At 37.6% G+C, this 21,758-nt stretch overlaps 3 protein-coding genes across 6 annotated transcripts in view; all 3 read left to right on the top strand.

Annotated features, from left to right (window-relative positions):
• Nucleotides 1–3,227, top strand: part of LOC107685701 (lysine-specific demethylase 5B-like) — a 23,021-nt gene extending 19,794 nt beyond the window's left edge. For both annotated transcript variants that reach the window (XM_016482384.1, XM_016482386.1), the window contains exons 24-28: nucleotides 116–526; nucleotides 625–715; nucleotides 810–1,015; nucleotides 1,920–2,189; nucleotides 2,324–3,227. In XM_016482384.1, coding sequence (XP_016337870.1) covers nucleotides 116–526; nucleotides 625–715; nucleotides 810–1,015; nucleotides 1,920–2,189; nucleotides 2,324–2,455 — 1,110 coding nt within the window. In that variant the 3' untranslated portion in view covers nucleotides 2,456–3,227. The remainder of the gene's footprint in view (nucleotides 1–115; nucleotides 527–624; nucleotides 716–809; nucleotides 1,016–1,919; nucleotides 2,190–2,323) is intronic.
• Nucleotides 3,228–3,438: 211 nt separating this feature from the next.
• Nucleotides 3,439–19,059, top strand: LOC107685702 (importin-9). 2 transcript variants are annotated; one of them, XM_016482388.1, is made up of 24 exons: nucleotides 3,439–3,683; nucleotides 5,575–5,636; nucleotides 5,734–5,820; nucleotides 5,911–6,112; nucleotides 6,211–6,299; nucleotides 6,405–6,491; nucleotides 7,081–7,200; nucleotides 7,283–7,383; nucleotides 7,902–7,960; nucleotides 8,049–8,200; nucleotides 8,273–8,371; nucleotides 10,231–10,337; nucleotides 10,800–10,939; nucleotides 11,037–11,196; nucleotides 13,162–13,388; nucleotides 13,476–13,624; nucleotides 13,698–13,826; nucleotides 13,920–14,195; nucleotides 16,679–16,845; nucleotides 16,933–17,066; nucleotides 17,154–17,273; nucleotides 17,370–17,477; nucleotides 18,140–18,216; nucleotides 18,301–19,059. In XM_016482388.1, the coding sequence occupies exons 1-24, from the start codon at nucleotides 3,518–3,520 to the stop codon at nucleotides 18,409–18,411; spliced, it is 3,129 nt and encodes a 1,042-aa protein (XP_016337874.1). In that variant the 5' UTR covers nucleotides 3,439–3,517; the 3' UTR covers nucleotides 18,412–19,059. The 2 variants fall into 2 exon arrangements, with proteins under 2 accessions (XP_016337874.1, XP_016337873.1); XM_016482387.1 differs by having other exon boundaries at nucleotides 11,034–11,196.
• A 792-nt stretch (nucleotides 19,060–19,851) lies between these two features.
• The window catches only part of LOC107685700 (protein shisa-4-like), an 8,301-nt gene continuing 6,394 nt past the window's right edge, over nucleotides 19,852–21,758 (top strand). For both annotated transcript variants that reach the window (XR_001633979.1, XM_016482383.1), the window contains exon 1: nucleotides 19,852–20,111. Coding sequence is in view for 1 of the 2 variants with exons in the window: in XM_016482383.1 (XP_016337869.1) it covers nucleotides 20,054–20,111 (58 nt within the window). In the remaining variant the exon portion in view is untranslated. The remainder of the gene's footprint in view (nucleotides 20,112–21,758) is intronic.

The following is a 21,758-nucleotide window of genomic DNA, read 5'->3' as shown; positions in this document are numbered from 1 at the left end:
GTGATATAGAATAAGCAATCCTTATTGTTGAGGCCTCCCTATTCACATCTGTGATGGACATCTGGGTATTGATATCTGGTATCAGGCTCAGACTTGTGTGTTCTTCTCTAAACAGATGGCCACTCTCAGTGACGTACATCAGAAAGAGCTGGAGAGCCTGTCTATGATGAGGACCTCAAATGAGTCAAAGTTTCAGTCTTCACCCAGCTGTTTGGCCCCAACAGTGTGCTTGTGTCACACTGTCCCAGCAGGCCCTATGCTACAGTGTGAACTCTGTCGAGACGCCTACCACAGCGGCTGTGTGCCAGGGTTTAAGGACATACAGTCAGGACTACCGTGGTTATGCCCGCTCTGCAAGCTCTCTGAGAAGCCGCCCCTGGAAAAGGTGCTTCCCCTGCTCGCTTCCTTACAGCGGATTCGGGTTCGGCTTCCAGAGGGCGATGCTCTGCGATATGTGATTGAGAGAACGGTGCGCTGGCAACACAAAGTGCAGCAGGTTTCTCCTACACCGCATCCGAATGGAAAAGTGAGCTTAATATGTTCAAATATAATTAGTTTGAAAATCAATGAAAACATGAAAATTTTCTATTTATATTCCTGTTCCATTCTATTAATATGATGCAGGCAAGACATATCTCTGGAATCGCATCATCTCAGACACTGGTTGGGAGCAACAGTTCTTTCTACATGCTGCAGCCTTGTATTCCTCTCAATGGTAAGTCAACCACACCTAATGTTTTTAATACACACTTACAGAGGGGTTGTAAATGTCTGGATGAAAATATTTGGGATTGTGTCCTGTGTTACAGAACTCAGTGCTGAGTTGGAGGAGCTGTTGGTGGAAGGTCTTCTCCTGCAGGTGACTTTACCTGAGCTCCAGCAGCTTTATAGCAGCCTGCTCAACAGGTTTTTACCATCCCAGCACTCCCTGCAGAGCAGCGAACACGATCACCAGTATCACATTGCTCAAGACAGAAGTCCACCTCACAAGAGCCCCCCACACAACAAAGGGCAGGTGGGAGAACATTCCTAACTTGTTTACTAATCCTTCAATAGCATTAGTTCTGTAGCATTGCAAATTCCTCTGATTTAGACAAAGGATTCCCAAACTTTGTCAACCGAACATAAAATATTTATTTTATTTGACATAAAATATTTACTTGAAGTTAATATCAATCATGTAACGTTCACGTTTACAGTTCTCTGATGTTAGTTGATGGTCACATGACATGCAGGTAAACAAAATATTTAATATTTCGTAAGAAATCATAAGGAAAAAAAAAAAGTCTGCCACATGGGGAATTCATCATACTTGGTAAATAATAATTATGACATAAGTTATAATTGACATGGAAGAAAACGTTAAAATTGTCAATTAACATTTTGTAGTAATTCTGACTTTGTCAATCTTGACTTTTTATCATAATTTGCTTGTAGTTTGATAGGTTTTATTTTAAAACTATTTATGTATTTTAATGTTACATTTTTATAATTTAATTATTAGCTTTCCATCAACTCTCAAAACCAAGTTTGAGAAACCCCAATTTATAACAGGTTTAATGTGAAAATAAGTCCAAAAAGGCAAGAGAAATTATTCTAAATAAATTTTTCTTCAGTAGTGAATTTGAGTATTGTTAAAAATCTAATTAAAATATATATTTTGATATTTGTGTGTTCTGTATGATTACAGCGTTGTGCTGTTAGTGTAGCAACATAAGTCATCAGTTATAAATGAAGCCACCTGAGTGCTATTCATGTGAACTACTGCCTTTGTAGAAAGTTCAGATCAGCCAATAACAAGGTTCCTTAACTGTTGGGGTGCTGACTTAGAAGACAGCTGTTTATGTAGGCAGCGAGACAGCTCACCAAGTTTCAGAACGGAGCTTTCGACAGATTTTGATGTAATTTCTTTCATCTAGGATGGAGTTCCAGAAACCAAGAAGGAACCCGAAAAGCTTGAGAAAAATAGCAAACGGCGTCTAGAAAAAGAGAATATAGAAGGGCAGCACAGAGACACGATACAAAAGCCCAAGAAAAAGAAGCCTAAAATGAACAAAGAAAGGAGAAGAGAGGAAAAACAAACCACTTCCCCCTCCAACTCCCTTTCTGATCTATCGTATTCAGATGACTCAGAGGAGGATTGGTCTGTGTGCTCGGCAAAGAAATGTCAACAGCCAGAAGGAAACGAGGTTAGTTCTGGCATAATTGAAATGCGTTTGGTTTTGTTTTCTAATACACTGCATCATTCTTGCTTATACAGTTGGGTTATCGTGAGTCTCTCTTTGCCTGCATGAATGATTAATGCTCTTTCTCATCCTCGCAGGTAAACTGGGTCCAGTGTGATGGCAGCTGTAACCAGTGGTTCCACCAGATTTGTGTGGGAGTGTCTGCTGAGCAGGCTGAGAATGAGGACTACATCTGCGTCAGCTGCTCAAAAAACGATTTGACAGAATGAGGACCAAAATCATGTTTTTCTAAGGATAGTCAAAAGGCTCCCCGTTTTGCACATAAGTTACATCACCAAGAATGCACCAGATATCATCCTCTTACTGAATCCCGCTCCCTCTGCACCCTTGGTGCTACTGCCTTCTTGATAGGACTGTTAACAAAAATCTATATGATTCTTCTGCTTTTTGTTTTGTATTTTTGAAGATTTCCCTCTATAACATTTTATTTCTTCTCTAGAGAACGTGATGCATAGATGTACCTCAGGGGTTTCCATCCCATAAATGCAAAACAATGGGGAATTTCAGCTTCCCCAAATGTATTTTTGTTCATATTTATTGTTTTATTTTAATTTGTTTCTTTCCCCAGTCACCTTTAGAATTTCTAACATGAGTTTGTCAATCTGGGCTATTTACACCAAATAATATTAATTGGACTAAACAAAATGGTCTAAAATTATTTTTGGAACCCGCTGTTTTGGTACATGTCTAATAATATAAAATATTATTTATTTATCCCAGCAATAACGTGGCTGGTTACCCTGATTTTCAGTAGCTTGAGATCTGCTCTGATCTGTTGCTTGATGCAGTGTTTGTACAGAATCCTAATGTAGGTTGTCAGACAAAAGAGATGTAGTGGGCAGAAGAAAAAGCTGTGTGAAATATACTTTGTGATGTATACTGTGGCTTTCTTTAAAACTCAAAACAGATCTTTCCGATGTTAATTCATTTGTGGAATAAAATGGTTTGTTCTCACCTATAAATACTGATCTACTTCTGATATCGTGAGCCCTTGTCTTTATTTGTGTGCAACTCAATGTGTATATTTGCATAAAGCAAACGCGTAGATCTGAGCATCAGGTGGCGACTAAGTAAAAAAGGCAGTTCAGTATAGCTGTTCAACCTCCATTCCTGTGGATGGAGCCATTATGGTCATGAAAGCGCCAATGATTCACGAATGGCAGCATTTCATCGTTTCATAGTCCCTCCCTAAACGTGCATTGGCGCGCTGTGCATCCTTCCGTCGGGTGCCCGGTCATCTCTCCGTTAGCCTCGGCAAGACTGGCGAAAACATGGCGGGTATGAACGCGTCGGGTCCCGGCCCGGTTTCGACTCTCGACCAGGTCGATAAAGGACTGAAGGAGACTCTTATAGACGCACTGAACGCCATTCTGTCGCCAGTGCAAGAAGTGCGTTCTGCTGCGGAGGAGCGCATTAAAGTGTTGGAAGTGACGGAGGGTAAGAACTGACGCGAGATGCTGCCACAACATGCATGACGCCATGTGAAGTGCAGATTTTTACACATGGGCCACACGCTTTTTAATTTCAGATGAACGGTTGCTGATTTTATGATGCTTGTCGGTCGGGTTTGTCACGGTGAATTTGTCAACGAATTGGGGAGGCGAAAGCAAGTGCATCCGAATCCAACATGTTCCCGCATTTTCAGTTGATGGTTGTATAGTCAAATGTAAAGATTATAAGTGAGAAGTTCGGTTCTGTCGATCTGCATTTAGTCAGTTTCACTTTTAAACTCACATGATGGTAATTCCGTGTTGATAAATACGCGTCATCTTTGTGAGAATATGTAAGTTTTCAGCGATAGTTTCAGGGAGAGTTTGAGGCTTGGCTTCTCGGAGTGTCTATATCAGGGCTGTCCAGACTCGGTCCTGGAGGGCCGGTGTCCTGCAGAGTTTAGCTCTAACCCTAATTAAACCTAAGCTCTGCAGGACACCGGCCCTCCAGGACCGAGTTTGGCCAGCCCTGGTCTATATCAATATTAAGTCCGAGTACCCTTTACCATTAAGGTTACATCACCCAGTATTTTTAAAGTTCAGGTATTGTTTAGAGTTTTGTGGCTGTTTCGTCATCTTTTGGGAGAACCATTCTGCTCTTTTTTTATGTGGCTCGATATGAGTCAGTATAGCTTTGGCCAGTGATTAATGTGCAAACTTAAGAATCAATTACTGGAAAGCCATATGATTTGACTACAAAAATGCCAGCGAATTATTTTTGTACGCAGTATTTAATATTTTTCATTACACTTTCGGCATATTAAAGTATGTTCTCTCTTCATTTTCTGAGAGTGAATGGTGTATAATTGAAGCAGAGCTATTGTTGAAGTTATATTTTCTGCATTATTTATAGCTCCTTGATGTTGGTTGGGTTTTATTTATTTTTTTAACAACCATAATTGTTTATATTAAGAATTTGTTTCTTTACATTAATTGAGTAGAATTGAAGTACACAACCTCTTAAAGGTTTGAGGTCGGTAAGATTTTTAAAATGTTTTTGAAAGCCTCGTATGCTCACCAAAACTGCATTTATTCAGAAATACTGTAATCAAATCTGTAACTGTGAAGTATTATTACAATTTAAAATAACTGTTTTCTATTTTCAGATATTTTAAAATGCAATTCCTGTGATGGCAAAGCTCAATTTGATCCTTCAGAAATCATTCTAATATGCTGATTTGGTGCTCAAGAAACATTTCTTATTATTGTCAATACTGAAAACACTTGTATCCTAGTGTCCACAAAAAATATTAAGCAGCACATTTTTTCGGGATTCTTTGATGAATAGAAAGTTTAAAAGAACAGCATTTACTTGAAACAGAAATCTTCCGTAACATTATAAATGTCTTTACTCTCACTTTTGATCAATTTAATATATCCTTGCTGAATAACAGTATTAATTTCTTCAAATTTTTGAACAGTAGTTTAGTTCTGGACTGCACACTATATGTTTTTATGTTTAGAAAGAAAACATGCCCACATAAAGGTAGAAATGGCCTTGAAAATCAGTTGGTCAGTTTAATCCAGCGGGTCGCTGGCTGTGGCCTCTCTCTCAGGGCTCTTCTGTGTGTTGAGTGTCAGCAGTAACATTGTCTGTTGGCCACCAGCCTCTCATTGAGCTTTAATCCATGGATGAGGAAAGATATGGTAAATGAAGCTTACATTAGAAATTTTTTTTTTATTGTACTCATCTGACTTGGCTTCTAATGCATTTGTGGTCTTAGCTTGTTAACTTATTGTTAATCAGACAGGTTGTTGATTGTGGTTGGAAACTACACCTATTTCAAGCTGTAAACAGTTTTGACGTGCTAGTGGTTATTTTTGCTCCTGTTTTGTAGAGTTTGGAGTTCACCTTGCAGAGCTCACTGTCGACCCACACGGAGCACTTGCTATTCGCCAAGTAAGACTAGATATTTTCAGCATAAATGAGCAGATAAACAGGTATTTGATTATTGTTGTTAGATTTGCTTAATTTGTTTGCTATATGACTCTTGTAGTTGGCCTCTGTCATTCTGAAGCAGTATGTTGAGACTCACTGGTGTGCCCAGTCAGAGAAATACAGGCCCCCAGAGACGACTGAATGGGTAAGAAGTGAACTGTGTATTTATGTTTAGATGTGATGTTATCTGAGATGTGGCATTGTTAATTTGTTTCCCATATCCCTTTCTGTTCAGGCCAAAGCTGCGATCCGTGAGCTTCTGCCAAGTGGTTTGCGGGAGGCCATCAGTAAGGTGCGCTCCAGCGTGGCCTATGCCCTGTCGGCTATCGCACACTGGGACTGGCCTGAAGCTTGGCCTGGGCTCTTCAAGCTCCTCATGGACATGCTGGCCAGTGGGGATGTTAACGCTGTACACGGCGCCATGAGGGTCCTCACAGGTAATGACTCTGAACATCTACACCTCTTTCTCGCAGTTACAACAAGTGACAATATTTTTGTGATGTTACTAAGCAACATATTATTATGCGTTTCATAGAATTTACCCGAGAGGTGACTGATGTTCAGATGCCGGATGTTGCACCTGTCATTTTGCCTCAAATGTACAAGATTTTTACCATGGCAGAGGTATTATACTCCGCTTAAAAACACAGTGCAGTCCTTGCTTCTGAGACAGTCATGTGTAATGTATGTTATTGACAATAACAATGTTGTGTTGTGTTACTGTTGCAGGTTTACAGTATTCGCACTCGATCCAGAGCCGTTGAGATCTTTACCACGTGTGCTAATCTCATCTGTGCGATTGATGAAGTAGCAAAGGTAAGGTTTTAGTGAAATATTTTTTGTTTATAGGTAAACCGGTAACACTTTGGACAGTAAACATTTAAAATGTTATAAAATGTTACTTATTTATAAAAGAATCCTGACAAAAATGTATCAGGTTTTCCACAAAAATATTAAGTAGCACAACTCTTTTCAGCATTGATAATATAAGTAATGTTTCCTGAGCACCAAATCAGCATATTGGAATGATTTCTGAAGGATCATGTGACACTGAAAACTGGAGTAATAACCGCTGAAAATTCAGCTTTGCCGTCACAGAAATAAATTGCATTTTAAAATATATTAAAATAGAAAACAATTATTGTACATTGCATTAATATTTCTGTTTTTATCATCAAATAAATGCAGCATTAGTTAGTAAAGAGACTTCTTTCAAAAACATGAAAAAATATATCAACCCCAACATTTTGAACTGTAGTGTATACATTTTAATGTAAATTTGTATAAGTTAACATTAAACTAAATTATAAAATGCAGTGGAATTTGTGACTTCATAATACCTAATACTTCACAGTAAGTATTAAAAGGGGTAACTGGCATTTTAAACAATTATGTTTGATTTTAGGGTGCTGCCAACACTCTGATCTTCCCGGTGGTGCAGCAGTTCACTGAGGCCTTCATACAGGCCCTGCAGATTCCAGATGGACCCACTTCAGATAGTGGCCTGAAGATGGAAGTGCTAAAGGTGACTAGCTGTTGTATCATGCAGAAAAATACTTTTTCCCCTAGTGGTGTGAATGTATTTATCAATTGTTATCTCTTCATAGGCAGTGACGGCTCTTGTGAAGAACTTCCCCAAACCCATGGTGTCCTCCATGCAACAGATTCTACCTATCGTATGGAACACCTTGACAGAAAGCGCCTCTTTATATCCATTCATTGACAGATTTTACCACTTGTTTAACCTATCGCCATTAAAGGAAAAGTTCACCCAGAAATGAAAATGTACTCATGCTCAAGCCATCCAAAATGTAGATGAGTTTATATCTTTATCGTAACAGGTTTGGAGCATTACATGACTTGCTCACCAATGGATCCTCTGCAGTGAATGGGTGCCGTCAGAATGAGAGTTAAAACTGCTGATAATAACATCACAATAATCCACAAGTAATCCACTCAACTACAGTCCATCAGTTAACGTCTTAGGAAGTGAAAAGCTGTCTGTTTGTAATAAACAACTCCATCATTAAGATGTTTTTAACTTAAAACTGTTGCTTTAGCTAAAATAGTTCATAAAACCATAATATTGCTTTCTCTTGGAAATCTGAGGGTGAGCAAATTTAAATTTTTGGGTAAACTATTCTTTAATATCTCAGACCTATGTTTTTATCGGTGCCAGTTGTTTCAGTAAAATATTGGAAGTTTTTTTCTTAACCAAGCATGTACTTATGTGAGAACTGAGGTCAACTACACAGAAGAAGTAGATGATCCAATTGACTCTGATGGTATGTGGCACTAGATTTTTGCAAGAACTGATCATTGTTATTCAGACTAGCTTAGTAAGCGCTGAGCTCTGTTAATTGATCGTCACAGGTGAGGTCCTTGGCTTTGAGAACCTCGTCTTCAGCATCTTCGAGTTTGTCCACACACTGCTGGAGAACAAGAAGTTCAAGAGCACAGTGAAGAAAGCTCTACCAGAGCTTATATATTACATCATCCTCTACATGCAGATCACGGAGGATCAGGTTTGTGGGCAGTGTGAGTGTGTCATGTCTTTTTTATAGCCTTTATCTTCATGTTCTCGTCCCATCTCACAGATCAAGGTATGGACAGCCAATCCACAGCAGTTTGTTGAGGATGAGGATGATGACACATTCTCTTATTCGGTCCGGATATCTGCACAAGATTTGTTGTTGGTGAGAGCACAGAGAATTTGTTTGTAGGTGTTTAAATTTAGAGCCCGACCGATATGGGTTTTTTGATACCGATATTAGGGAGTAAAAAAGGCCGATATCGATATGTTGACCGATATTCTTTGTGTATATTATAGTACAGTGCAGGGCTCTACGCTTACTTTTCTTTTTAGGAGCACTTGTGCTCCTAACTTAAAAAATTTAGGAGCACGTTCAAAATTTTAGGAGCACCTTCTAAACAATTATCCAAAATGTTATCAAAAAGTAGCCTTCCCATTACGAGGTGATATTTGACTCCTCTAACTTTATTAAAAGTATGTCATCTTTTGTCAAATTCTTAAAAAATATATATTTTATAAGCTTTTTAAAAATTGTAATTAAAACGACAGAATAAGAACAAGTAGAATAAGAAATATAAGTTACCAATCAAATTAAATCAGTATTAACAAAATTAATTTGTAGAGGTGGCACAGAAGAACACAAAAGTGGCTTGGTGTACTTTCAGACATTTAATGAGGCTCAGAAGTGGAATGAGTGCAATTAAATCCATAAATTCATGATGATATTAATGTTTTAAATATAGCATTTTGAATATAGAAATATTAAATGATTTAAATAACTGAAAAGATACTTTTAAAATGAAACAAACTGCCAGCAGGTGGCGGTAAGTCACTGATTTTTATCACTGAATCATTCATTCAATTGATTAATTCGAATAGCTGATTCATTCATGAATGAATCAAGTGACTGTCTTTATGAATGGGTAATCATGAATCACTGACTCACTAGATTCATTTAAAAAAAAAAACGTTCATTCATAAACGAGACACCGCAGTGTTTGAATGGAGATGCGCAGCGGCTGAGCTGACTTTGTTTTAAACTATTTTCAACGACGAAATAGAGCAAAATCAGACAATAGTGTTATAGTCTGACAATGTAAGTCATTTAATATTAACTTCTTGTTTATTGAATTGTATTGTATTAAATCAGTATCACATTTACAAACTCCTTTAAAAATCATTAAAAGCTGGCACTCATTTTAGTTCATCTCGATCTCACATCTATAATCAACGAAGCTCTCTACACTGCGCAATGAATCTCTCACTTTGCTTATGAAAGAATTCGTGAGATATGTCTGTGATACATTACTCAACGCTGTAAAAACACGTAGAAACCGTTGAAGCTCCCCTGAGCGCAGTCACAAGTATGATGATCTGGTCAGTCGCACTGGTGCTCCTGAAAAATTTTTTATAGTCGCACGCAGTAGTTTAATGCGACTGAAATGGTCGCACTGTAGAGCCCTGCAGTACCAGTCAAAAGTTTGGACACTTTCCCATTCGTTTCCGTTGAAGTTTTTCACTTTGGAACATTCATTCACGGATTTACGCTACTGTCTTCACACACAGAAGAAACTTACTAGAGAAGTGTGACATAATATACCTCTGTAAATAAATATAAATTCACGTCTTGCGCACTTTAATGCCCTTTGAATGTAATGTGTACGTTCCCTTGGAACTGGAATCATAGTGGAATATCATGTGAAGTCCACTTCGTAGGGCACTTGCGGTCGAATAAGCCAATGCTTGAATGCTGCTGCCTGAACAAGAGACCTCCTTACTGAAGTGAAAGTGTTGGCTGGTGTCACTATCTCGCAAACGCGCCAGCGGATCTCCACCAAATTCGGGGGATCCCTTCAGCTCGAGGAATTTAACCACCCGTAACTCCCGAACCCTAAGGGCTATCGATGCGGGGGTGGTCGTGCGAGTGTACGTCTTGATAATATCGGCTAAACGATATATCGGTCGGGCTCTAGTTGAAATGTTTTCCCTCCTTTATGTTTAAAGCATTCTTTTGTCCATCAGGCCGTTGCTGCTGAGTTTCAGAACGAGAGCGCTGCTGCTTTAGCCGCGGCTGTAACACGGCACCTCCAAGAGGCAGAGCAAGCCAAGAACACAGGCAGTGAACACTGGTAAACAGAGAAAAACATCCTCTATCACAATTAAACTTTCTTTTTCATTGTGTTGCTTTACATCAGGGTTTCCCAAATGGGGGTTTGAGAACCCCTGGGGATTTGTGAGGGAAATGCAGGGGCTTTTGTGAGTTAAAAGCTAATAATTAAACTGAGTGTAAATGTAAAATAAACAAATGTGGTTGCATAATTGAAACTGCCATATAGCCTTTTTACACATTTGCCCAATTTAAATAAAACACTAGAAAAAAGATACTACTTTTATATCTGTTCAGTTGCATGTCACGTGATCATTAGCCAACATCAGAGAACCATAAACATGCAAATGTGTTGTTAAATCATTGAAGTATTACCCTTATCTCTGGTGGTACTTCTAGTAAATATGTTATATCTAAGGGGTTCGGCTGACAAAAAAAGGTTTGGGAACCCCTGCCTTACATCAGTATCTCCATGAATATGCAGGTGGAAGGTGCATGAGGCTTGCATGCTGGCCCTGGGGTCAGTCAAGACCATCATCACTGAGAATGTAAAGAACGGTCGTGTGCATTTCGATATGCATGGATTCCTTGCCAATGTCATTCTTGCTGACCTCAATTTACCAGGTAACCTTGTTCTAAACTTTCATTTTGATCTTATGTCTGTATATGGCCTGAGTGTAGACCTGTGGATGTGATCCCCATGTTATTTAATTCCCAGCAGCCTCTCCATTCCTGTTGGGTCGGGCCTTATGGGCAGCCAGTCGCTTCACCGCAGCAATGTCCCCAGAACTCATTCAGCAGTTCCTCCAGGCCACTGTGAGTGGTCTACATGAGAGCCAGCCACCCTCTGTCCGGATCTCTGCTGTGAGAGCGATCTGGGGGTAGGACTTTCATTTCCAGTCTCTCGTGTGCAGAGTTTAATCATTTGTGCAAAACGGTATGGTTGTTATTTGCAGTTATTTTTTATTTATTTATTTGATCTTTTTCACTATTTAAGCCTGAAATTAATTTAATACACTTACACCTTCAAATGAGACATGGCTTGGGCTGCTCTTAAGCAGGAATCTTATTTGGTTCTACACCTTTTACAGTATTCCCACGCGTCCTGGAAAACACATGGAAAATGAGAGAAAATGTGAAATGTCCTGGAAAATCTTGTAGTTGTCCAGGGAAATTATTGTTTTAAAAAATGTATGTTTTGTGCAGATATTTTTTATGTAGCATAATTTTTATAATTTTTATGTCAGACCATTCTGTTTTCTGTCTTCAGATTTTGAAATTACATCTTACAAGTTAATCTAATTTAAATCAGAAACTGCTCATGTATGTAGCATCTTAGTTTGGATCGTGATTAAAATGCAGTGGTTGCCTCTAATTTTAAATGTGTACAGATAGTACTGTCTGCATTAGAGCAAAAAACATGTTCAAAAACATGATCTTATCTCTTGCATTAAAAAATAAATATTAGCAAATTGGTATCGGAATCGGCCCATTTGCTTGTAAAAAAAATAAATAAAATTTGGAATCGGCCATCAAAAAATCAAGATTGGTGTATCACTACTGACTTTTGACAGTGTGAGCGTTGACGTGTTTCCCAACGTTCTAGCCAGTGGTGAACATTGTTAACTAATAATTTGGATTGTTGTCAAAAGTAGGCCATTAGTACTTCTGTACCAAGTTGATACTGAATTTTTTAAAATGTAACAATATCAGCCTTTCTGCAGCACTGGTAGTACCAAATACAGACTCAATGCAGTACTCGCTGATAGGCGGCTGCTTTCAAATGCTTCAGTGCATATTTATATCGCTTTACGTGAACAGTGATATGCAATGGCCAATCAGAGGTGTTTAAGTTAGTCAGAATTAGTTCTTCTGTACCAAGTCGAAACTAAAAATTTAAAAACGTAACAATACCGGCCCTTGTGCAGCCCTGGTAGTACCAAGTACAGACTCATATCAGGACTCGCTGATAGGCAGCTGCTTTCAAATGCTTCTGTGCTTATTTATATCGCTTTCCATGAACAGTTACATGCAATGGCCAGTCAGAGGTGTTTAAGTTAATTTGACCCTTTTAAAGCAATACTTAATTGAAAAATATTTGAAGGATACATGCCAATATTTTAAAATATTATTTTCTTTAATATTATTATTATTAGTAGTATTAATAATTGACTGATTTAATTTTAATTTAATTTTCAAATAGTTTAATAAAATAAATACTTTCTCTTTTTTTGTTGATAAGGTACTGAAATTGGTTCTTAAAATCATTTGTTGAATAATTAAGAGCTCATATTAAAGAGCTGATGTTTTTTAGTTAAGTCATGGCCATAAACTGTATGCTTTTAAAGACTTCTGGAGAGAGGAATATATTAATTTAGGGCATCCTTGTTTTTTATTGTCACTGTAATTAAATTAAAAATGTCCTGGAAAAGTCCACGAAGACCTGGAAAATTATCACTGAAAAAGAGTGGGAACCCTGTTTTAGTTTTAAGGACAGAAACCTAAAAAAATATCTTGAGAAATGAATGTACATATGTGGTTTAAACTGACTAATTCATACACAATTTAATTATTTCAAACTAATGCCGGTGTGTATTGTTTTTTATTAAATTTATTTTTTTATTATTTACATTTTTATTATTTAAATTAATATCTGTATTCATCAAGCATGCATTAAATTGATATAAAATGACTAATGACATTTAGAAAAGTAGATTTAAGATTTCTATTTCAAATAAATGCTGTTAATTTTAACTTTCTGGTAATCAAAGAATCCTAAAAAAAAAAATGTTTTTAAATCATGATTTCCACAAAAAGAGTGATCCCTCTTTATATCGGTTTCACAGGTACTGTGATCAACTCAAGCTGTCGGAGAGTACTCACGTCCTGCAGCCCTTCCTGCCCAGTATCTTGGAAGGGCTGGTGCAGCTCGCGGCTCAGTTCAGCTCTGAAGTTCTCACTTTAGTCATGGAAACCCTCTGTATTGTTTGCACCGTGGATCCGGCTTTCACCACGAGTGCTGAGAACAAGATCTGCCCACTCACTATTGCCATCTTCCTTAAGTACAGTAATGGTAAGATTATTTTATAGTCAACAGTCAGTATCATTTGTAATTTAGATGACCTGTGGCTTATCATGTTCTCTTTTCCTTTTCTGTTAGATCCTGTTGTAGCGTCTTTAGCGCAGGACATCTTCAAAGAGCTTGCCCAGATTGAAGCCTGCCAAGGACCCATGCAAATGCGCCTCATTCCTACTCTTGTTAGCATTATGCAGGCACCGCCTGATAAAATCCCATCTGGCCTTTGTGCTGTAAGTTAAACGTCTCAATTTGTTCTACTTCTTACTGTAATCTGTAAGTAATACATATTTTTTGTTCCTACAGACATCCATAGATATCCTAACTACGGTTGTTCGTAACACTAAACCCCCGTTGACTGACATGCTTGTGTGCCAAGCTTTTCCTGCAGTGGCCCATTGCACTCTCCGCACAGATGACAACACCACAATGCAGGTAGCATCATTCTCCCAGAAACAAATCCGATATGTCTTTTCAGAGTCCTCATGTCGGTTGGTATCTAACTCTCATCATTGTTGATTTTCCCAGAATGGCGGTGAATGCTTGAGGGCCTATGTATCCGTGGCGCTGGAGCAGATTGCCCAGTGGCAAGATGAGCAAGGCCACAGTGGTCTGTGGTATGTCATGCAGGTTGTCAGTCAGCTCCTGGACCCCCGCACATCCGAGTTCACTGCTGCTTTTGTAGGTCGTCTAGTGTCCACTCTCATTGCCCGTGCTGGCACTCAGTTGGCTGACCAGCTGGACCAAATACTGCGTGCTATTCTCAGCAAGATGCAGCAGGCCGAGACCCTCAGTGTGATGCAGGTAGGGTTGGATTGATACCAGAATTTTGGTCTAGGTGCAGTACCACAATGCTGATAGTAAACTGAAACTTTTTCAAACTAAAGCTTGGGGGCCACAAAAAGGTGCTGGGGGTCTGTGGAAAATTTGAAAGAACCAGAATAATTTCTTACAATGCATTTTTAGGGCTGTCAAAGTTAATATGTTAACTTTAAATGTTTAACACAGTAATTTTAAAGGGGTCATGAAAGGATTTTTTTCAATTCATATTTTAATATGTTCCTTGAGGTTCACTTATATTAATAAAGTTTTTTGCACAAAAAAAACATTTGTGAAATAGTGATGTGCGGATGGCAGTTATATCTGCGGGCACTGCAGATAATCAGCGGGTCGGGTAATAAAAAAATGCATTCTGATTATTTGCGGGTGGCTCGCGGGTGGATAAAATACATAATTAATAATGTAAGTAGTAACTACATTTTCTAAAATATGAACGTGTTTTAAATAGGCTACAGAAATTGAATAAACTGTAAATTAACATTAAAAGTTATTCAACAAAACATTATTTAGTCAAGAAGAGCAGTGAGGTATTTTCTCTGTCTTTTGTTGTTTGATTAACATTAATGACAGACGGCACAGCTTTATTAGGCTGCTGTCACAAGACCTATTTCACGGATCCAGTACTGATACTCATGCGTTTTATTTAGCAACTGTTTACATTAACTTAAGACAAAACCGACTGTGCTTTCTCAATTTGGTACTCGAGCGCACAGAAAAGCGCCACTGGAGAGCGCGAGTACCGAATGGCTTAAAAAGACGTGAAAATAATAAATTTTTGTGACGATGCAACAATGACTGATTAGGATATTGACAATTCTGTCAACTGTCCTGAAACGCGAGCTAAAGTCTTACATCGCAGTGTGCAGCAGCTCTAGATGCATCGATGTGAAGAGAAAGTCAAAGAGAGAAGATGCAGTACAGCTGAATCACCTACGCTGTTTTCATCTGATGGTTTGTGTGGATTTATTTACTCATCTAACCTACACACTATATTGAATAAATGTTTTGCAGCAGTTTCCCTCATTTTAAAGTCGAAAGCTGCGGGAATGAGTAATGCGATGTATGCGCAATGCCGCAACGATATTCAGCACCTGATTAAACGGTATTCTATTATACAGAGAATTGTGAAATAGATTTTCATAATTTTTCAAAAACTTTCTGGGTTTATTTATTTTTACAAAACTTTCCAGGCCTGGAAATTGCTGTTCAATGACTTTTCCAGGTTTTTCATGACCGTACGAACCCTAATGTGATGATCGGGTGCGGTTATCTAAATCAGACAAAAATACAGGTGCAGGCGGTTGGCGGGTGGATAATTTATTTGAAGCTGTGGATTTGGGTGACGTTTTAGCTCATCCGTGCATCACTAATGTGAAAAAATGATTATTTTCAACCCTCATTCTGACCCTCTATCTAAAAATGATCTGTTTTCAAGGGGCGGGTCCTTTAAGGCTTGTCAGTAATCGGCCACTGTTATGATTAGCTAACGTCATTGCATATGAAACCATATCAACGCCCCCCTCACTACTGCATGTGAATAATTGCTTTGAAAACATCCATATAAAACCATAATTTACAGACAAAGCATTATGAAATCATTTACTTACGGTTTGCGATGCAGCTGCAGTCAGATCCAACAGCTTCATCTTTCAACAAATGTTCCTTTGCAAACTCTCCATTACATTTTGCCTCGTTTACAAAACAAAATGCTCCAAACAAATGTACGTATGATCCTCCGATACGATCCAGGATGCCATTTAAAATGGACCATCTGCTTGTTTCTAATGCTGGGATTCTTCTGATGTCTATGCAGAGATGCAAACTAGCTGTTTAAACCAAATGCATCAAAGCAAATGGTCTTTCACTCTTCCGTTTGTCCTGTTGTCGACAGACTATGTCAGAAAGTGAACGTGCATCTGTATACTCTATCCGGTATAGACAAGAAAGCGGCAGCTATAATGGGTTCAATTTGCTTTAGACGTGACACTCAGTGTAGGTAAGTGTCTGAAGTGACTGAACGCCAGTGGGCGGGGCCTATGGTGAGATGATGACTATTCATCGATGTCTTGCTCTGGAGGCAGTGTTTATGCAAATGTCTGTGCCTTTGTGACGTCACATGCCACCTCAGATCCAAACGAGCTGTGCTTGGAGTTTGATTGAATAAATGCTTTATTTATAATGAGGATATTTTAAGCTATGAAACTTGCAGGATGTTGTAATGGTACTAAGACCTCTTATATGCCAAAAGATCAAGGCAAATTTGATTTCTCATGTCATGACCCCTTTAAAATATTTACTGATTTTGGCATTATTACTGTTTGACATTTTCAAAAGAAAAAGCATAATAGGACCCCTTTAATTTTCTTGTACAGCAGATAAGTCTGAATTGTGCTGTAGCTGCTGGCTCAAATGAGGTGTGAAATACATTCTCGCTCTTCATTTTACAGTCCCTGATCATGGTTTTTGCCCACCTGGTCCATTCCCAGTTGGAGCCCCTGCTGGAATTCCTATGCAGTCTTCCAGGTCCCACAGGGAAACCTGCCCTAGAGTTTGTCATGGCTGAGTGGATGAGTCGCCAACATCTGTTCTACGGCCAGTATGAAGGCAAAGTCAGGTGAGGGTTTCCAGTCATGTCTGCAGTGTGTTTGAAGAAATTGCACAGCTTCCGTTTGAAATAACACTGTAATCGCTCTGTCCACAGTGCTGTTGCCTTGTGTAAACTTCTCCAGCATGGTCTGAATACAAATGACAAGCGCCTCCAAGATATAGTCGTCAAAGGAGATGAAATTTTTAATCCAGACGAGGGAATCTGTACACGTTCCAAATCAGCCAAGAGTAAGTTAATGATCTCTTAAACTGCCAAATGAATGATTATTAATAATTGTTATTGTCTCAGATATCTGACTGATCTGTTTCTCTCAGACCCACAGCGGTGGACCAACATTCCTTTGCTGGTAAAGATCTTTAAACTCATCGTCAATGAACTGTCTTCTGTGGTGGAGGCTAATGCAAATAGGGCAAATCCTGCAGACTGGAGCCAAGGTACTTGTGTGGTTTAACTATTTACCCCTAGTATTAGAATTGATCGTTGACATTGAAATGTGGAGCCGTCTTAAGTTTAGTGCATTTGCTTTGCAGACACTGGTGGCATGTGGGACGATCTGGCTGAGGAAGAGGATGATGAGGAAGAAGATGAAGGATTAGCAGGACAGCTTCTGTCTGATCTCATTGCCTGCAACAAATATGGTGAAGTCTCATATTACTAACAGTTACATTTGCATTTATATTGCATATATTGTGATATATATCACACATTTCCTAGGAATCAAACCTATACCGTAAGCTTTATTTTTAAAAAAAGATTGTCATCAATGTTATTTTAGTATTTATATACTATTAATTTTTTTATTAATATTTAGAATTAGAATTTTATTTTTATATTTTGATTTATATTTCTTTTTAATTTACTTTAAATTTTAGTACTTTTGTTATGAGCTTTTGTAATTTTTTTAAATTTTTTTTTTTTTATAAATACCATTAAATGAAATATTAGTATTTTTACATTTAAATTAACTATCTAGGTTAAATGTATTTGTTTACTAATTTGCTAACTACTTAAATACTTAATTTTTTTAATAAATTTTCATCTAATATGTTTTATTTTATTTCAGCTTTTTCAATTAACAAAAATGTTTTAATAGTTTTAGTTAACAATAATAACTGCTTCACTTCTTTTGCAAAGCTTTTGTGGTGGACAGACATGTGCTGTTCTTTACATGTTAGGATTTATTAGTAAAAGCAAAAGAACACAAATATGAGTAAAACAATGAAGTACACAAATCGTTGCATATTCACTACCTTGTCTTTTCTATAAATAGTCTGTAACACCTATTGTGACTTCCCCATAGACGATGATTATTATGAGGATGATGAGGAGGAGGATCCAGATGCTCTGAAGGATCCCATATATCAAATTGACCTTCAGGTGAGTTATTTGGCATCGACACTAAAGTATTGCTGTAACCAGACCTCATATCTTCATTGCTCGTCTCCGTGTTTTTTTCCACAGGCGTATCTGACAGATTTCCTTACCCAGTTTGCTCAGCAGCCTTGCTATAGCATGTTTTCAAGCCACTTGAATGAAGTAGAGAGAGGAGTCTTGCAGTCCATCGGTATGTGACCTGTATACCCAACATCGGCTCCTTGTCCTTTGTTTCCGTCTTTACCACTCAGTCATCTTTTCTTCAAACTTGAACATTTGAGTGGACTCGGAATGCCTTTCGGACGACGTTCTTGATCCACAACCCAAAAGAGGACTTAAAGGTTTACGTGCCTCTCCCTGTGTTTTATTAAGGGAAGGAATGGACAATGATTCCCGGGGATGTTATAAGAGCAGGGTGTGAGGGGCACACAGACAGGACTATGTGGGTGCATTTGAATCGGATGTCAAAACAATGCTGTGCTTTGATAGACCTGTCTAGTATGATGAATGAATTTTTTGCAAAGGGACTGGTAACAGTATAGGAATGATTTAAAAATATCAACTGTCCATTTGTACCTTCTCACTCTACTAATTCATGATGGTTAAAAAATCTTTCTGTAAAGGAAGGAAAAAGACTTCTGACAGATGATGAATCTACACTTTGAAAAGAAGTTGGAACTGTTGACAGCCTTATTAAAGTTCTCCATGTTGTTTGTCATTATGTGGTCTCATGAGCATGATCTTTATGGCTGCACTGTTGGGTGAGCATGAAGAATAATATAGTGTTACCATAGTGATCCTACAGTCTTATTAGCAGCATTGTCTCCATTGAGGTATGAGAAGAATTTCAAAATAAAAGGCCTGTTAAGGTCTAAATTTTAAATGTCTAGGTTATTTTTGCAGATTTAGAAATCTGTATGAAAGTATTTTATTTTTCTACTGTAAACAATCTTCATTTACTCAAATCTATTTTGCAGAGTGCAATAAATGTTAGTAAATGTACTTTACCATTAGAATTGAACACATTTGATTATGAACGTACAAATTTGTATGTTACATATAAGATGTATGTTGTTAGGTTACTAGGCATTGTTTTGTTAAAAACAAATGTGGCCTCAGTTTTGTTTTAAAAAATACTTTTAAGAACTAAATTAAGGTTTAGGAAAATATGGACTTTATTACACAATTATTTACAGATTTCTTTTAAGTTTTAATTACTATGTTTTCCAGTACAAGCTACACTGGTAGTGGCACACTCTACATTAATTTACACATTTTAAGTAGACAATATACACAAGTTTTATATTTTAAAACAAATATGATTTGTAGCAGACAAATTATGGGAATATTTTTATCAAACTTTGAGTTAGAGGTAATGAAACAAAAAAAAAACTATATATGTATGTACTGCGAACTGATTAATACATTTAATTAAATGTAACATAGCCCTCTTACTTTAAGAAAAGACGCAGTGTAGTCTCTACATATAATGTGAGTGAGTGTATTTATCTCCAGAAATGTGAACTATTCAGAGCGGCCGAGGCGAGCTGTACAGGAGTGAAATATAATGAAATATAAGCGTTATCCAGGCGAAGTGAACGTCCTTTAATTTATTTGATCAATGAGGAGGCTGAGGCTGGTACTGGAGATTTGGCGTGCGGGCGTGTAGCGTCACGGGCGGTGTGTCATTCCACTCAGATCGCATGTTGATCACGAAGCCGCTTGATTCGGAGCTCCGCTGTCTGCGAGTCGTGGCAGAATATATCGTTTTAAGGTCTTTTTTCAAAGGATGCAAACGTAACCGTTCTTGTCTGGTGTAACGGAAAGTGTACTGGACAGCATGTCCTTCTACGCCGTCATTATACCGGTCCTCTGTATCATTTTCTCGGCTTGGCAGGGTAAGACGATATTGTAGTTTCTTCATAGGCCTCATTGTCGCAAATATTTACTTACAAACATGTTTCTGTTTATAATGTATTATAGTCATCAGCAAAAAAAAACATTACTCAAATACCACGTATAGCTCTTATCTAATGCAATTTATATATACATAGCTGCCGTGGCTACAAACCAGAATATGTCATTTCTATAGCAACACCTCTCAAACCCCTCAGATTTGTAAATTCACATGAGGCTGCAGTTGTTTTTCTTCTGCATTCTGTAAGGTAGGTCATTCACTGCAGAACCAGTAACTGAAACATTATCTAAGAGTTGAGACCTTGACGCAAGTGGTCAACTGACCTACATGTAATTTCATATGTTTTAAAAGGTTTTACTCAAAATAAATTCAAGAAATTACTTGGCGGCACTTCAGTCGTTATTTGGGTTAGCTAAGTGATCGTCTACGCAGTTAACTAATCCTAAATTAATGATTAATGGACTTATGAATTAATGTGCTCATAGCGCATTAATTGCCCCTCTGTCTATTTAGGTTATTGTTAATGTTTATTATAAATATTTAAGCGTGTGTGTGTGTTTGTTTGTTTGTGTGTACAATTGATTATGTAATAACACATTACAATATGTGTTTTATTTATTAATGCATATTAAATGCATATTATATTACTAAATGTTTCAGTTCCTCAAATGTTTAAAAATTTATATTGAAACCAGCTTTTTAATGTTAATGCTGTTAATTTGTAGGCCAAACTACAACCTATTATATTATATTATATTATATTATAACTGTAACCTCCAAGTTTTGTAGGATTCGGCTTCCCCTTCAGAATCTTTTTTTTTTCAGAATCAGAACCTTTGTTTTAGTATATACAATGCTGCTTGAAAGTTTGTGAACCCTTTAGAATTGTCTATATTTCTGCATGAATATAACCCAAAATGTCATCCGATTTTCATGCAAGTCCTGAAAGTTGACAAAGAGAACCCAATCAAACAAATGAGATGAAAATATATACTTTGTCATTTATTTATTTATTCAGGGAAATGATCCAATGTTACATATCTGTGAGCGGCAAGAGTATGTGAATCTCTAGGATTAGCTGTTAATTTGAAGGTGAAATTAGAGTCCATCTGTTCAGAGGTGTTTTCAATCAGTGAGATGACTATCAGGTGTCAGTGTATGCCCTGTTTTATCTAAAGAACAGGGATCTATCAAAGTTTGGTCATGTTTGTGGAAGTGTATCATGGCATGAACAAATGAGATCTCCGAGGACCTCAGAAAAAGAGTTGGTGTTGCTCATCAGGCTAGAAAAGGTTTCAAAGCCATCTCTAAAGATTTTGGACTCCACCAATCCACGGTCAGACAGATTGTGTACAAATGGAGGAAATTCAAGACCACTGTTACCCTCCCGGTGCTGTTACTCACCGGATAATTTTTCTCAATAAATAAATGACAAAGTATATATTTTTGTCTCCTTTGTTTGATTGGATTCTCTTTGTCTACTTTCAGGATTTGTGTGAAAATAGAATTATGTTTTGGGTCATATTTATGCAGAAATATAGAACATTTTAAAGGGTTCACAAACTTTCAAGCAGCACTGTATATATATATATATATATATATATATATATATATACACACACATATA

Source organism: Sinocyclocheilus anshuiensis, unplaced genomic scaffold (assembly GCF_001515605.1).
Source record: "Sinocyclocheilus anshuiensis isolate Anshui unplaced genomic scaffold, SAMN03320099.WGS_v1.1 scaffold257, whole genome shotgun sequence".
Lineage (NCBI taxonomy): Eukaryota > Metazoa > Chordata > Actinopteri > Cypriniformes > Cyprinidae > Sinocyclocheilus > Sinocyclocheilus anshuiensis.
Note: the sequence above shows the minus strand (reverse complement) of the source record. Positions and strands in the feature narration are given on the sequence as shown.